Source organism: Astatotilapia calliptera, chromosome 16 (genome assembly GCF_964374335.1).
Source record: "Astatotilapia calliptera chromosome 16, fAstCal68.1, whole genome shotgun sequence".
NCBI lineage: Eukaryota > Metazoa > Chordata > Actinopteri > Cichliformes > Cichlidae > Astatotilapia > Astatotilapia calliptera.
Window position 1 is genome coordinate 7,268,189 of NC_137437.1, and position 14,139 is coordinate 7,282,327.

At 40.4% G+C, this 14,139-nt stretch overlaps 1 protein-coding gene and 1 long non-coding RNA gene across 2 annotated transcripts; both read left to right on the forward strand.

Annotated features, from left to right (window-relative positions):
- The first annotated feature begins 277 nt into the window (after positions 1–277).
- Positions 278–3,992, forward strand: LOC113007441 (uncharacterized). Its single transcript, XR_013902320.1, has 3 exons — positions 278–2,326; positions 2,419–2,499; positions 2,844–3,992. It is a non-coding gene; the product is annotated as an uncharacterized LOC113007441 (long non-coding RNA).
- Positions 3,993–8,379: 4,387 nt separating this feature from the next.
- On the forward strand, positions 8,380–9,850 carry LOC113007435 (olfactory receptor 8D1-like). The gene has a single exon (XM_026144003.2). It carries the CDS (start codon positions 8,909–8,911, stop codon positions 9,848–9,850), a length of 942 nt encoding a protein of 313 aa, XP_025999788.1. The 5' UTR covers positions 8,380–8,908.
- The last annotated feature ends 4,289 nt before the right edge of the window (positions 9,851–14,139 follow it).

Below are 14,139 nucleotides of genomic sequence, written 5' to 3' on the forward strand. Positions count from 1 at the left end.
AACAGACCAAGTGCGTAGATTTGGTTTTGCCATTGGTGGGGATGGATGATTCAACCCCCGAACCCTGCCCTGTTTTTTTTTCTTCTTTTTATCTTTGCTTCTTGATAAAAAAAAAAAAGGAGAAATATACTTGCCTACATATTCTATTCTACATGCTTTTAAACCATTTAAAATTACAATTCATAGTTTTATATGTGAATTATGTAATGTTAAATTACTATTAAACAAATGACTGACTAAGTATTTTAGACTTTAGTTTACTTCATAAACTGAATCAGGTATCATACAAAAATAAAAATAGCTTCAAATACAGTCATGACAATAAAAGAATATGACTTAGGGACTTAACAACATTACTTCAGGTATAGTACACCAACATCTCTTATACATTAGCACTAAGGGAACACTGAATGACCTGGTGGTTTTTGTCAATAAAACTACCGTAATTGTCGGGCTATAAGCCGCTACTTTTTGCACAAGCTTTGAACCCTGCGGCTTTTAGTCAGGTGCGGCTTTTCTATGGATTGTCCATGATTTTTGTCATATCGTAAGACGATTTGTTTTGTTTGTTCCGCTGTTGTACGGCACTACGTTGCATGTGATCAGACACATAGTATCGGGGTTCAAGAGTCGTATGTTGGTCACATGTCCATCCGCCAGGCAACATAGTGCCGTACAAGTAGCGCGAAAAACAAACTTCAAAGTAGCGCTACGCGTTCAGCGGGAGGCGTGGATGACGAGCGGCAATAAACTTGCGAAAAGCAAGTTATGCTCAACTCCACCGGTGGAATCTGACAGCGTGGAAAAATGTGAAAACATCCATGATCACCAACAGATTTTGAAGGGCTGGACTGCTGCATGATGGAGAGGAGGACTGCTGCTTGCCACATGGGTGGCCACCAAGCCAGCTCCGGGGCTTCCAGAGTGGACACTTCCCCGTCGCTGAGACGGGGCATGGGGCGCCGATGGTCCGGGCCGATTCCCTAGCCTGCTCGCGGAGTGGGGAGTAGGTTCAGTGGGATGGCTCCCCGGCCAGAAGCGGGCGATTGGGGTATATGGCGGGGCGTGTTATATAAAGTATATAAAGTATAAATCATATAAAGTATTCATGTTAGATTCCTACTTGTGTTTACAGCTTAACAGTAGATATGTTAATGCTAATTCCTTATGATCCACATCAATGCTATTTCTAAACAATTTTTCTGAGTGCTTAATTTCTCCTAATAGAGAAAACACCATTTTTATTTTTTTTTACTTTTGTTTTAAATAAACCAATGGGCATGGTCCAGAGTCTCCTTGGTTGTTTGTGTTTATTAATATTCATTGTTTCAGTTAGTTTCCTGGTTATTTGTTAATTATTTCCTGTGTTTAGGTGTTCTCCGTGCCTCCCTTGTCTTGAGTCAAGTGTCCCTGGTTTGATGTTCATGTTTATTCCTGTTTTACTTTGATAGTCCCATGCCCTGCATCAGTGTATTCTGTTGCCCTTCCCCCTGGTCTCTTCTCATCTGATTAGTGTCAGCTGTGTTTCGTACCTGTCTGCCAATTCCTTGTTTCCCAGTGTGTGTGTATATTTAGTGTGTGCTTCCCTCTGTTCTTTGTCGGATCGTCTGCATTTTCTCCTCTGTGTCATCTGTGTTCCCTCCCTCAGGTTTTCATGTCTCATGCTCCTTGCTCCAGGTTGTAAGGTTTTTGCAACATTTTCAATGTTTCCTGTGTTCTTTAGTTTAGCTTTCCAGGTTTAGGTTTTTGAGGATTTTTAAAGCTTTTAAACTACAGTTAAGCTACCAAATATCAATCAGCAATAAATTAGTAACAATTTATTAAACTCAGTCTGAAAACATACATATTTTGGAGTAAATTATCAAATGCAGAATAGAATTATTTAGAAATGATCAGTGTAGCTTGTAATTAATATCTTTAACTAGTCAATTAATCAATTAATCTCAATTGCAGTTCTAGGAGGGAACCCTCATCAGCGGAGAACAGAAGTCTGAGTAACATGTGGGCCTACAGGACTGATCCAGTGGTCGAAAACCAGCCAACAAGCCAGCCAACAATGGATGCAGCTGTAGACACCAGATTGAACTCAGGAGAAGATGCAGTGATTGATCAAAACACAATACAGCATGATCCAGACAGTGTGTGCCCCGAACATTTTGGTACTTTTGACAATAATAAGACATTGTACTCTGGCTTCGATGATGGTGCCCATATCTCGCAAAGGCCCCTTGTTCCATCCCAGACCAACAATGATACCTCGACTCCAAACATTTCAGCAGCTTGTCCAAGCGGGTTCGCAGATGGAGTAGCATCATCCCAATCTATGGTGAGTCTATCACTACTGAACAATAACAACTTCTTTTGATAAAACATTTTACCAGTTTATAACACTCCTATATTTATTTCTCTTTTCTGAAGGATGACTCCTGCCACGATGTTCTTACCAGACAAGCAACAGCTCTTGTATTGACTGCAAGAGAGAAACATCGTCTTTCACAGGTTTGTGCTCATACAAAATTATATATAAAATTATATAAAATTATATAAAATTATATATAAAATTATATAAAATTATATAAAAAGGAAAATTGTAATCTTAATTAAACTAAAAATTTGAGTTTTGCAAGAAATCCGAGAAGGAATTAAAAAAAATTTTTTTTTCTTCAGTTTCAGTGAGGGAAAAAATCTATAAGAAACAGTCAAATAATTCTATGCAGTTTTTTTGGTTGCAGAGCTACGTACGTTATTAGTCCTTACATTATAAGTTGTCTATTCACTAAAAATAAATCTCTTTTAATAGCAAACAACTAAGATGTCGTTTGTCCTTTCTGTCTGTTTTTCAGAGTGGTGTGAATGATGTCGTTGCAGCATTACAACAGTATCAGGCATCGTTGGTCAATAATCTGAGAAGTCAGGTACAAAAGGTTTTCCAGCAGCATCATGGAAGTGGACTTGAAAAAGATGTTTTGGCAGTCTTCGACCAGATTGAGGATCCATTTGCCTCTGTTTCAACAACATACAGGCAGGATGATGTGATAAAGAGAAATTTCAATTTTGTGGAGTCCGAGGAGGTTTGTGTTGGGTATACTGCTGTCATGGGGAAAAAAAGGGAAAAAAAGATTCCTCACTACTGTGCCCAAATGTTTTCATTATGTTCCGCTTGTCAGAAGTTTGGAGCAGTTATTGTCCCATCCAAGAGTTTTGGCATTGATAGATGAGCAGAAAAATTACAGAAATGAGTATTTATATGATATCATAGATGGAGAACTCATGAAGTCTCACCGTTTATTTTCTGCACACCCCTCTGCCTTACAGATTATCCTTTACTCAGATGAAATTGAAATTTGTAACCCACTTGGGTCTCATGCCTCCAAAAATAAGTTGGTAATGTTCTATTATACTTTGGGAAACATTAATCCTAAATATCGATCAAAACTACCTGCCATTCGTCTACTTGCCATTGCAAAAAAGAGTGCGCTTTCTGAATGTGGTGTAGATGGAATCTTGCAAAGGCTGCATGAGGACTTAGTGAAGCTATATAATGGAGTTAAAATTCAAACTGGAAATGGTGAACGTGAAATATTTGGAGCATTAGTTTCATTATGTGGAGACACTTTGGCGCAACATGAGCTTTGCGGGTTTAAAGAGGGTGTTGGGTTTGCTCATAGTAAATGCAGGCAGTGTGAATGTTCATTTGAGGACATGCAAATTTATTTTGATGAGGATAACTTTGAGGAACGGACATTTGAACGACATGTCCGGCAATGTAGCGAAATTGAGAAGGCCAACACAGAGTATCTAAGAAGCAGCTTAAAAACAACATATGGAATAAACAGAAGAAGCAAACTTATTAATTTCCCAGCATTCAACTTGATCCAACAAACACCCCAAGACATGATGCATGTAATTTTTGAAGGGATTGCTCCATTAGAAATAAAGTGTGTGTTGAAACACTTAGTTCTCATGGGAGAGCTAGACTTAGATCTCTTCAATGCTGCAGTGACTGGTTTCCCATACTCTCCAGTTGATAGTAGAGATAAACCAAGTGTTATTACCTACAGTACATTAGCTTCCAGTGACAATAAGTTGAAGCAGTCCTCGGGGCAAATGATTGTTCTTCTGAAAATTTTGCCATTTCTGATTGATGCAGCCAAAGGTACTGAACACTACGCATTAATTCTTGAACTCATTGAGATAGTTCAGATTTTACTTGCTCCTGTCATCAGTCTGCAGACTATTAACAAGTTGAAAATCCTCATTGAACAGCACTTGAAGCACATGAAAGCCCTATTCCCATATAACAACATCACACCAAAACAACATTATTTGATTCATACACCAAGCCAAATTAAACGTTTGGGACCAATGGTCCGTCATATGTGCATGAGATTTGAATCGAAACATTGCTTTTTCAAACAATGGGCGTCAAAAATAAATTTTAAAAATGTTTGCAAATCTTTAATAAAGCATAATCAAATGTATGAATGTTCTCAGAATGTGGATAGTTTTGATCACCCCATTTTTTCCAATGAATGCACATTAGGACCAACCTCAGAAGTAAGCATAATGTCATACTTAAAAGAAAAAATGAGGGCCTTCCTTGGAAATGATGAAGTAAACCATGCAGTGACTGTTAAATGGCTTAATCTAAATGGTAACAAATACATAAGGGATAGGTCATTAATTGTTTGTGCTGTTGGTTCTAGTGGTTTACCTATATTTGGGCTTGTGAAAAATATCTATGTGATCAATTCATCATTGTACTGTTTTGAATTCCAGCAGCACAATACCATTTGTTATGACAAAGATTACATGTCATATAAGATAGAGATTCCAAACATGGCACAAGCAACGGAGCTGATATCCGCTGATAATCTTATGGATTTCACTCCATATTACAGTTTCACACACAAAGATATGACATATGCAGTCATGAAAAATTACCTGTGTGATGTAATTGGACTACACATGAGTTCAACAGATGTTTTATAAAAGGCACACTGCTTTACATGCATGAACTGTATTATCAGGTTATTGTTTTGGACAGTTTTGTTGTTGAGTTTTCTATCAAATCTGACAGTTGAATGCGATTGTAGCATTGCCACAGTGAAGATATGTGTACTGATACTTGTCTGATGCTGATCTATTAATCTGTTTGACATGGCCTAAAGTGAATGAGTTATGCCGTTTCTGTTTTTCAAATGGGCCTGTATTTCATGTTTATCATGTGCTTTTAGTTCCAGCTTTTGTGCATGTTTTGTCAAACTTGACAGCAGTTTTATTACACTTTAGTGTCAATAAATACATTTCTTAAACTGAGCAGCTGTTTAAGTGGCCTTACTCTTGAAATGAGAAAAATAATCTTGTTTTTATTAGGGAATTTCAACCAAACGGTTTTCATACCTTGTAACTGGTAAATAAAGCTCAAGATGAGCTGAAATATCCTTTTAAGGAAAAGTTAGACATATTTTCCTAGAATAAAATTTATTTTCTTGTGCAAAACTTGCTTGTTAAGAATATATTTTCTTTTTAGACAAAAAATAAGAAAAAATGTCCATAAACAAGGGTTTTTTTACTTTCTTGAAAATCGTTTTTTGCAGTGCAGTATTTTCCTTGCCAATGTGAGTTCTCTGGCAAACAAAATGGATGAGATACGGCTCTCCATCACTAACAACAGATGGATTATGGACTCAAATGTCATGTTTTTCACCAAAACATGGTTGAACAACAATTGCCCAGACAATGCTATCAAGTTAGCAGGACGCTACACACACCGAGCCGACAGGCTAGCAGATGACTCCAGCAAGACCAGAGGTGGAGGTTTGTGCATTTATATTAACAACGCTTGGTGCATGAACTCCACTACTACTGGGAGTCACTGCTCACCTAACTTTTAATGGTCAAATGCAGACCTTATTATCTCCCCAGAGAACTCACTTCTATCATACTCACTGCAGTGTATATCCCCCCTAACGCTAATGCTAGGTTGGCCATGAAAGAACTTTCTGGAGCCAGAATAAACACCCCGAGGCTGCTTTTATTGTTGCTGGTGACTTCAACCACACCAACTTAAAGACAGTCCTCCCCAGATTCCACCAACATGTCTCCTGCCACACCAGAGGAGACAAGACTTTAGACCATGTTTATTCCAACTTGGCTGGAGCATACAAAGCAACACCCCTCCCCCACATTGGACAATCGGACCATCTCTCCCTGTTCCTCACACCTCGGTATTCACCACTCATCCAACGTATGAAAGCTGCTGTGAGGACAATTAAAGTGTGGCCAGAGGGGACAGACACAGTTCTCCAGGACAGATTTAAAAACACAGACTGGAATATGTTCACCCACACAGACCTGGACAAGTATGCCTCATCTGTACTGGATTACCTCTCCAAAACCACAGACAGTGTCACCACCCAGAAACGGATCACCATGTACCCCAACCAGAACCCTTGGATGAACCGGGATGTTCGTCTCCTCCTGAAGGCCCGCAACACCGTCTTTAGGTCAGGAGATGCACACGCCTACAGTACAGCCAGGGCTAATCTAAAGAAGGGTATCAAAAAAGCCAAACACCATTACAAAAAGAAGGCAGAAGAACACTTCTCCAACTCCAACCCCCGACGCATGTGGCAAGGACTCCAGACCATTACAGACTACAGGACCACCAAACCCTCCCCCGCATCCTCTGATGTCTCCTTCCTCAACGAGCTCAACAACTTTTATGCTCGTTTTGAGCGAGGGAACCCCACAATCACAACCAAAGCAGACATGACGCCAGACCACCAACCTCTGACTGTCTCCCCCACCGATGTAGGTGCGGTGCTGAGCAGGATCAATGTCCACAAGGCTGCAGGTCCTGATGGTATCCCCGGGCATGTTCTCAGAGCGTGTTCTGGGGAGCTTGCAGGAGTGCTCACAGACATATTCAACCTGTCCTTGGCACACGCTGTGGTACCGGCACACTTCAAATCCTGTCTCCCCCCCACCCTGGGCCCCCACCAATTAGCATACCACCAGAACAGGAGCACAGGGGATGCAGTCTCCATCGCACTGCACTCTGTCCTCTCACACCTGGACAATAGCAACACCTACACCAGAATGCTGTTTATAGACTTCAGTTCAGCATTCAATACAATCCACCCCTCACAACTCATCGGGGCATCAGTTCCCTCATGTGCAAATGGTTACTGGACTTCCTGACCAACCGCCCCCAACACGTCCGGCTAGATAACCACTGCTCATCTACAATCACAATGAACACGGCTGTGTGATGAGCCCTTTCCTCTACTCCCTCTTCACCCACGACTGCAGACCTGCCGATGGTTCTAACACCATCATTAAGTTTGCAGATGACACCACGGTGATTGGCCTCATCAGTGGCAACGATGAGGCCGCCTACAGGGAGGAGGTAGATTGTCTGGCTGAGTGGTGCGACACAAACAACCTGCTGCTTAACACCGAGAAGACCAAGGAGCTCATCGTGGACTACAGGAGGAATGTTGACCCACATCCACCCATCTACATTAAGGGGACGGCTGTGGAGCGTGTGAGCAGCTTCAAGTTCCTGGGAGTTCACATCTCCGAGGATCTCATCTGGACGACCAACTGCTCCAAACTGCTCCAAGCTGGTCAAGAAGGCTCACCAGCGCCTCTTCTTCTTGAGGACTCTGAGGAAGAACCACCTATCCTCAGACATCCTGGTGAACTTCTATCGCTGCACCATCGAGAGCATCCTGACCAACTGTATAACAATCGGGAACTGCTCTGCCTTGGACCGGAAGGCGGTGCAGAGGGTTGTGAAAACTGCCCAGCGCGTCGCCGGAGCACCACTTCCTGCCATAAAGGACATCTACAGGAAGCGGTGTCTGAAAAGGGCTGGGAAAATCATGAAAGACCCCAGTCACCCATCACATGGACTCTTCACCCTCCTGTCCTCTGGGAGGCGCTACAGGAGCCTCTGGACTAAGATCACCAGGTACCGGAATAGCTTCTTCCCCACAGCTGTCAGACTCCTGAACTCTACCTCCTGACATCTGACCCAAGTTAACACATGGACTGGACATACACACACCCACAACCACCTACACACACATACAATGGACAACTGTACCCTCAAACACACAATAATAACATGGACTGAACCACCACTCACAACCACTAGCACTTTATATAGCCTCTTAACTGCACTACTGTATAGTTCTGTATAAATAATCATACGATAATTTTTAATTCTACAACTGTGTACAACTTGCATAGTTCCCATTTCTGTATAGCTGTATATCTCATATTTCTGTATAGTTCTTTATTTCATATTCTGTATAGTTGTATTTTTCATATTTATATCCTGTTCATAGCCTGCACATAGCTTGTACTCACTACAGCCTGTACATACTTATAGTTATAGCATATTCATAACATACTTCATACCGTGTACATATTACATACCGTAGTAGACCCATTTCTGTAATATACTTACATATCTATATTATTGCTAATATATATTGTAATATATCTATATCATGGCTAAAGCACTTCTGGATGGATGCAAACTGCATTTCGTTGCCCTGTGACATGTGCAATGACAATAAAGTTGAATTATATTCTATTCTATTCTAATTACAAGAGACTGAACAACCATGTTTCAGACCTCCTTCTCTCTTGAGGATGAGGCAACTTGATAAAAACCTTATAGAGACTCGCATGATACGCTGTGTGTGTTTGGGTGATGAAGGTGCTCAGAGACAAATTTCAGGTTCATATATTTTTATGAACCAGAGAAACAACAGGATTTAAATACTGCTATAGTCTTGGATTTGTTTTTTGGTTGTTTGTTTTTGTTTTGGATTTTTACTGGTTTTACAATTTTTAATTATTTTTTAATGTTTTGTCTTTGAAAAAATTCATGGATGAAGAGTCAAATGCTACCTATCTAACTCTGGACTGGTACACAGAGATTAACAAGTACAGATATATTTTCTTTTTTGTTATGTTTACATTATACATTCTAATAATCTGCACTAATTCTACTATTCTGTATCTCATCTGGAATCATAAAAACCTCCATGAGCCTATGTACATTTTCATTGCAGCATTGCTACTGAACTCTGTTCTTTACAGCACAACTGTTTACCCAAAACTGCTGATTGACTTTTCATCTGAAAAACAAGTCACAACATATTCAGCCTGTCTCTTTCAGTTCTTTATATTTTACACTCTAGTTTTATCAGAGTTCCTTCTGTTGGCTGCCATGGCCTATGACAGATATGTGGCTATATGTAAACCTCTGGAATATCAAACTATCATGAGAAAAACTACTGTGGGTATTTTCCTGGTCGTGGCTTGGCTTGTACCTGCTTGTCAAGTTGCTGTCCAAGCAATAGCAAGTGCTGAAGCTAAACTGTGTGACTCTAATATAAAAGGAATATTTTGTAATAATGCAGTTTACACTCTTCAGTGTGAAAGATCAAAATTAATTACCATCTTTGGTGTGGTCATTGTATTAGATCTTGCAATTCTTCCTATGCTCTTTATAGTTTTCACATACACAAAAATCTTTATAGTTTCTCATCGAAGTTGTAAAGAAATTAGGAAGAAAGCTGCAGAGACTTGTTTACCCCATCTCTTAGTTTTATTAAGTCTCTCTGTGTTTTTTGTGTATGATGTAAGCATAGCTCGTGCAAATCCAGATTTTCCAAAAACCACACGCATAATAATGACATTACAAATAATGCTCTATCAGCCTTTGCTAAATCCATTCATTTATGGACTCAAAATGAAGGAAATTTCTAAACATCTAAATAAGCTGCTTTCTCAGACCAACATCAGTCCTTGTATTAAAACTTAAAGCTAAGGTGAAGTAATTTTGTTGTTAATCAATTGTGTGCAGTTATTTTAAACACTTTTGAAATAGCCCAGACTACTAATACTCTGCCTATTTGTTAGTACATACAGTATAGTAGATATTGCCTGCCTTGTGTTTGCCTTTATGCTGCCTATGGTTGATGGAAATTATCTCGGTTAATTTCTTTGGTAGTAAACTGTTAAAGGTGTGTGACACACACTTTCAAATTCACCATTAACCTCCATATTTTTTGCATCATGCTTGTCCATAAACACCTCGTATAAGATTAACTGAAGACCTGGAGAATTCTTTAGATTTGTAATACAGTTGGGATACCAATCTACATTCAGTTAAAGCAGATATTGTCATATCTGTCTGTTTGTTTCTGTGCTAACATCAGTTGCATTTCAGTGCAACAGAATTCACAATAAAACTGTTGCCATGTACTCACATTCCTGGTTTTATTGTCTGACATCTGTCCAGAGTGGCTCCACAGTATAGTGGTTTATACTTTTGGCTGTTAATTGAAAGTTCCCTGGTTTGGACATGAAAGATCCCACAAAGAGAAACAAATCTCTGTCGTATTACATTAGGAAGGGTGCCTGATAAAAAAATCTGCTGAAGCAAACATGCAAACTGCTGTGGCAACATCTTGTGAAAAAGTAGCTTTACTGTCAGACAGCTGTATATGCATGAAAAACACATAAAACCATCTTTACTTCAAAACCATTTTCTAACCTACTTCTTGCTTCTCTTCAATCACAACCTCAATTTTATGACACGGACAGTGTCTAACTGTAATTACATAATTAAATGTCATTTATTATTCTTACATTCATTCATTCATACATTATAAGTCACATGTTACAAAAGTTTTCTGTTACTTGTTTGTCCTGTTACAGCACTACAGCATTTAGATATGTGAACACCTGTATGATTTTTGTTATACCTATGAGGTATATTATTATTAAAGAAAAATTAGGCTTTTTGGATATTTATCTAGCAGACTTTGTCACCTAAAGGACTGAATGATGAACTTGTTCTCAATGTAATGTTATGGTTCCGTCATGATATCAATTTTTAGGGAGCGTTCTGCTTGATACGATGTGCTATCTGTATATGCTGTGGTGAATTTTTGTATTCTTTGTGCATTAATGATAATCAAGTAGATTAAAGAATGTGTACAGTATGGATAAAAAAACAATGTTACACTTGTGGTGTTTTATAGATTTGAATTGCTTGTAAAATTTTGTAAAATCCCACCGTGAACCCAATTCTCCAATCCTCCCCTGGAGCCAAGCCACTAACCATACCCTGCCACAAAAATGGTAAACAGTTGCTGAATTTTAGCTGTTTTTGCTTTTTGTTTGTTTGTTTTTGCCATCTTCAGGCTAGAGACAGTGTGTTTAAGTTCTATTTTTTTTTCTCATCTGTTGTTCATTTAGATGTGTGTTTTGGGGGTTTGGGGGGGGGGGGGGGTTGTTGTTTTTAAACCTAGGAAATATTCAGTGTAATTTTTTTGAAACTGTGCAATATTACTCCGAAGTCTACACTGCTGGGGCAGCACGGTGCCATAGTAGATACCACTGTTGTCTCACAGCAAGAATGTCCTGAGTCTGACTCCACCATCTGGCCAGGGCCTTTCTGTTTCTTGATATTTTCAACAGTTCATGCTGCACAAAGTGTTTTTAATTCAAATGCAACTAAAATAAGTAAAATGCACAACAATGATGTAATAAAATATAAAAGACAAGAAATAAAACTATGATACCATAAAAACAACTAACGTTATTAAAACAAAAAATGTCTAGGTCCATTGTGTGTTAAAAGCCAGCTCATAAAAATGTGTCTCCAGTAAAGATTTAAAATGCTCCAGCAATTTGTGCAAATCTAATATTTAGAGTCACTTTATTCTGGAGTCTGGAGTCTGACACAGAGAAGCCTCTGCCACCACCAGATTTATGTTTAGACCCTGGAATGGATAACATTAGTTTTGAACTGGAATTCATGGTTCTTTCTGGAGCAGAGGATGTATGCTTCTTCTGTTTTCTATCAGTAAGCAGATGAGCAGCCACATTTTGGGCCATCTGGAGACGATAAATAAAAGACTGGTCCAAACCAAAGTACAAAGAATTGCAGTAGTCCAGTCTGCAAGTAATGAACAGATGAATAACACATTCAAAGACATTAGCTGGAAGGTATGGCTTTACATTGGCTTGCTGTCTCAGATGAAAAAAGCCTGACTGAACTACTGCACTCAACTGCCTACACCTACACAGTTTAAAGGAACCATCAAGGTGCACACTGAGGTTTTTTAACATTTGTCTTAAAACAAGATGATATAAGGGGCCTAGAGCACTGTCAATTATGCCCCTCCCCTTTGTGAGTGTGGACGCTTCATCTCTTTGCTCTTGAATGCTTTGCTTCTTATATTGATTTTTATTGATTTTTATGCTGATTTTTTCCCTTTTTTCCGTGTGAGCTTACCTGCGATAACTTCTGGACACTTGTAGATCATTAGGACTAGAGTGTTCTTAACAGAAACAGCAACATTTTATGGTTACCTTGTCCTCAGCGCTCCGTGTGTCTGTGGCCTAGACACAGCTGAAGCCTGATTACAGCGTCTGGGCACCGAGCAGCCTCAATAGCCTGGAAAGGTGCTAACCGCTAGGCTAACTAGCAACAAGATGCCTTCCCTCTCCACAGATGACTACCACAGCCTCCTGCAGAAGATTGCAGTACTGGAGACAAAAATTCATCGCTTAGAAGTAAACGTGGAGGTAAATGCACTGTGTGGAAATGAAACAACCTTGCCTTTGATTCAAAACAATGGCGATGAGCAAGCTAGCACACAGCTAAGGAGCACAGATAACATGACCAAGAAAGTAGACTCTGTGCATTATTATAAATCCTCAAGTGATAATCCCCCCTTAGACTGTCTTGGTGCAAAACCAAGACATAAATCATGTCTCCTGGAAGGGGGAGGACGTATCACAGGCAGGCCACAGCGAGCTGAAATCTCTGAAACCGACTGGCCTTCACTTCCTACGAGACAGAGAAGCTCTTCTACCCCTGTATACGGGAGGAAACAGGACTGGACAACCGTGAATAGGAAGGTTAACAACAAACCTCCAAAACAACTGAATGTGAAACTGCAGAACAGATTTGCTCCACTATCAAAGGACCCTGGATCTATATCGGACAACCATCCATCTAAAAGCAGCGAAATAAGGTCTGAAAATCTGTTGAAAAGTGAAAGGCCACAGGGAAAGCTAAAGGCTAGGCCTGAAACTCTGATTGTGGGTGACTCTGCCGTAAAGGATGTACAAAGGATGTGCGGTAAGAACACTAAAGTCCTCTGCTTTCCTAACGATATGGTCAACAACCTGAAGGAGAGAATTCTTCAAATTGCAGATGAATATCCAACGGTGACAAACATTGTTCTGCATACAGGGTCAAACGATGTGTCCAAACAACAGTCGGAGGTTCTGAAACGGGACTTTACTGGATTATTAAATACTGTAAACTCTCTGAATGCAGCTGTATTCGTCAGTGGACCTGTACCGCCGGTCAGAGGAGGAGACGAGAGATTCAGCAGGTTGTTTACACTGAATAAATGGCTTATATCAGCATGTGCTGACCACTCAGTGCATTTTATCGACAACTTTAATATTTTTTGGGAACGCAGGCATCTGTTCAAAGCAAATGGATTTAATTTTAACAAGTCAGGGGTGAAACTGTTCACCTCCAACTTGTTTTATTCCATACGTCATCCATCCGTGCTTGGTGCCAAGGCTGAGATAAACGAGGAGTTATCTCATAAAGAGGAACAAACAGTACTCCAAGAACAGACAAAGCCCAGCAGAAACCTTGAGGAGGAGCTCCATTTGCCCCCACCCGGGAAGAGCCTCAGAAAGGAGAGACAGCCATGGCATCTGAGGAAGAGCCTCAGAAAGGAGAGACATCTAAGGCAAGAAGAGGGGTCCCTATTTGCCTCCAACTCTCTCAACAACACCAACGACCAGGACAAGGGACCACGACCTTCCCCAGTCCCCCAAACCCCTGACAGGCCATCACCCTCCTCCCCCTCCCTTTCTCCCTCCTCCCCACACCTGAAATTCACTGAGGAGATGATGGAGCGGGTCAATGCTGGGCTCAGATCTACCCCCCGTCCCAATCCCTTTTTGTCCCCCATAAACCCCCCACCAGAGCGGCCAAAGGTTCGCCATCGAGCCCCACCCTCAACAGAGCAATCGAAGTCACATTGCCCAGCCTCGCCCCCCTTAGTTCCT

Bases quoted from the DNA above. Each gene is read 5' to 3' on its own strand.
- LOC113007435 (XM_026144003.2), top strand. From the start codon at position 8,909: ATGGATGAAGAGTCAAATGCTACCTATCTAACTCTGGACTGGTACACA.